Source organism: Telopea speciosissima, chromosome 3, assembly GCF_018873765.1.
Source record: "Telopea speciosissima isolate NSW1024214 ecotype Mountain lineage chromosome 3, Tspe_v1, whole genome shotgun sequence".
Taxonomy (NCBI): Eukaryota; Viridiplantae; Streptophyta; class Magnoliopsida; order Proteales; family Proteaceae; genus Telopea; species Telopea speciosissima.
In genome coordinates, this window is record NC_057918.1 from 64,215,106 (window position 1) to 64,217,262 (window position 2,157).

Below are 2,157 nucleotides of genomic sequence, written 5' to 3' on the forward strand. Positions count from 1 at the left end.
TTTCCTTGGACATCAAAGACCCTTTTGTAATCTTCCATTGGCCATTAGCGAAACCAACATATTATCCTTCACCGTCCAATTTGCTTGTTGAGATGAGGTTCTTCTTCAAGTCAGGAATGTGTCGTGCCTCTTGCAATCTCAAGTGACCACCAATAGACAATTTTAATAAGATTGTCCCTTTACCTACAATCTGACACTTTTGTCTGTTTCCCACAGTTGCATGTCCATAATCAGCAGGAACATAATCATAAAAATAATGTTTATAGGATATACAATGAAACGCATAGGCTCTGGAGGTGCAAGTTAGCAGGGTTTTGCGATCTAGGGTTTCCTGCGTGATCCTCTCATGGAAGATTGGCCGCCGGATCCTCCTGCGAAGGTGGGAGAAGGACGGCCAGCCTCTTTGGCCAAGGTGGTGGTGCGCACTCTTTCCATTCCTCCGGTGGAGGTGGACATTAAGAAGCCAGTGTTGTTCTATGGGGAGCCTGCTGTGTTTTTCTCGAAGGAGGAAGTGGCTCGTTCGAAAGTGGCGTTTCATTCAGCCCTAGTTGGGAAGTGCGTGTTTGGAAGACCATCGTTGTTTGAGATCAAGAGTTTTTTGAAGAGGGAGTTCTTTCTCCAAGGGGACGTCATCATCTCCACTCTGGATTCAAGACACGTTTTGCTCAGGTTCATGAACCATATGGATTTTGTGAAGGTGTGGCTAAAAGAAAGCCTGCACATCAAGGGTTACCTATTCAGATTCATGAAGTGGACATCGGATTTCACTTCGGGCTGGGAATCGCTATATGCGCCAGTGTGGATCTCCTTCCCGGGTCTCCGTATCAATTTTTATCAAGGAAACTATCTCCTCTCCATTGCGGAAACGATCGACAAGCCTCTGCAGGTTGATGGTGCAACGGCCAATTGTATAAGGACAGTTGCTGCACATTTTTGTGTCGAACTGGACTTGAGGAATCCTATTCCCTCTAAAATATGGATTGGGTGTGGGGGGGATGGCTTCTTCCAGAAAGTGGTGGTGGAATGTCTTCCTTCATATTGTGTTTCTTGCTTCAAGATTGGTCATGCGATGGTGAATTGCAGGAAGGCGATGAAGGAAACTTTGGCTAGGGATGCAGCCCGCAAAGGCAAGATGATCGTCATTGATGCCGGTGCACAGGGAGAATGGATGGAGAACCAGGTCGAGTCTTTACATGGGAGGAAGGTTTCGGTTCCATAGAGGAATCAAGCAACAGGAGGGGCGCTCAATCAGGTTCAAGCGAACACAGCAGGGCGTGGTCAAGGAGGGTGCTGGCACGCGGCATAGCAGCAGGGTGCCACGATGCTACCAGTGGCTGTGCCCACAGACGCAATCGATGTTGCGCAGGTTTCTGGCACACCGCATCGCGTGGAGGTGACCCACAAGGCGAGGGGGACTGTTGATCCAGGTGCAACTTTGGTGCCTCGTGCACCCTCAAGGGAGGGCCATCCGAATTCGCCTACGATGATGGCAGGGACTGGTGGAGGCACACATGTAGTCGCTGAGCAGGTTCACGGTGAGCAGGCGACTGGTGTTTCTGATGAGAGAGGAATTGAGGTATGGGTAGAGCTACCTTGTGACTCAGCAAGGGTGGAGGGGAGCCGTGTGGGGATGGGGGTGCAGGATCAGATCCCAACACCAGTTGCTGGGCAGGGGGAACGGTGATGGCCTTGATGAGATGCAGGGTTTATGCTCCACACATGTGATTTTATGTGGGGCTGAACCGATGGAGGGAAGGTTGAGGGGTAGTCTGCGACCAAGGGGGAAGGCAGGGTGTAGATCAGAGGTTGCTAGTTCCGGAGAGGAGCTAGAGATTCAATCGGTGGAAAGTATGGGGGATGTCGCCGACGAAGGGGTTGATATTTTTTGAGAGTGGATAGACTCGCCTGGGAAGTACTTAGCTCGTCTGAAGCCTCACAAGAATTGCAAGAATGACCAGATTATTACAACGACGGTGGATGACATGGTGTTGGTAGGGCGACGGCGGCAGTCCATGCTAGGTGTACCTATTACAGATCTTCAGGCTTCAAGCCGTGCTCTCGATGTAAGACTTCAAGCGCTGCAGCAGCGAGTGGATGAAGAGAAGCAAGACTCTGGCCCACCTAGGGAGGTTGCTAAGCCTGCAGGCAAGAGGAGAT

At 50.7% G+C, this 2,157-nt stretch overlaps 1 protein-coding gene across 1 annotated transcript; it reads left to right on the plus strand.

Annotated features, from left to right (window-relative positions):
* Positions 1–346: 346 nt before the first annotated feature.
* On the plus strand, positions 347–1,219 carry LOC122655407. Its single transcript, XM_043849603.1, has one exon. The coding sequence runs from the start codon at positions 347–349 to the stop codon at positions 1,217–1,219; it is 873 nt and encodes a 290-aa protein (XP_043705538.1).
* Positions 1,220–2,157: the final 938 nt, after the last annotated feature.

Excerpts from the sequence above, each read along its gene's own strand:
- LOC122655407 (XM_043849603.1), top strand. The coding sequence starts at position 347 with ATGGAAGATTGGCCGCCGGATCCTCCTGCGAAGGTGGGAGAAGGACGG.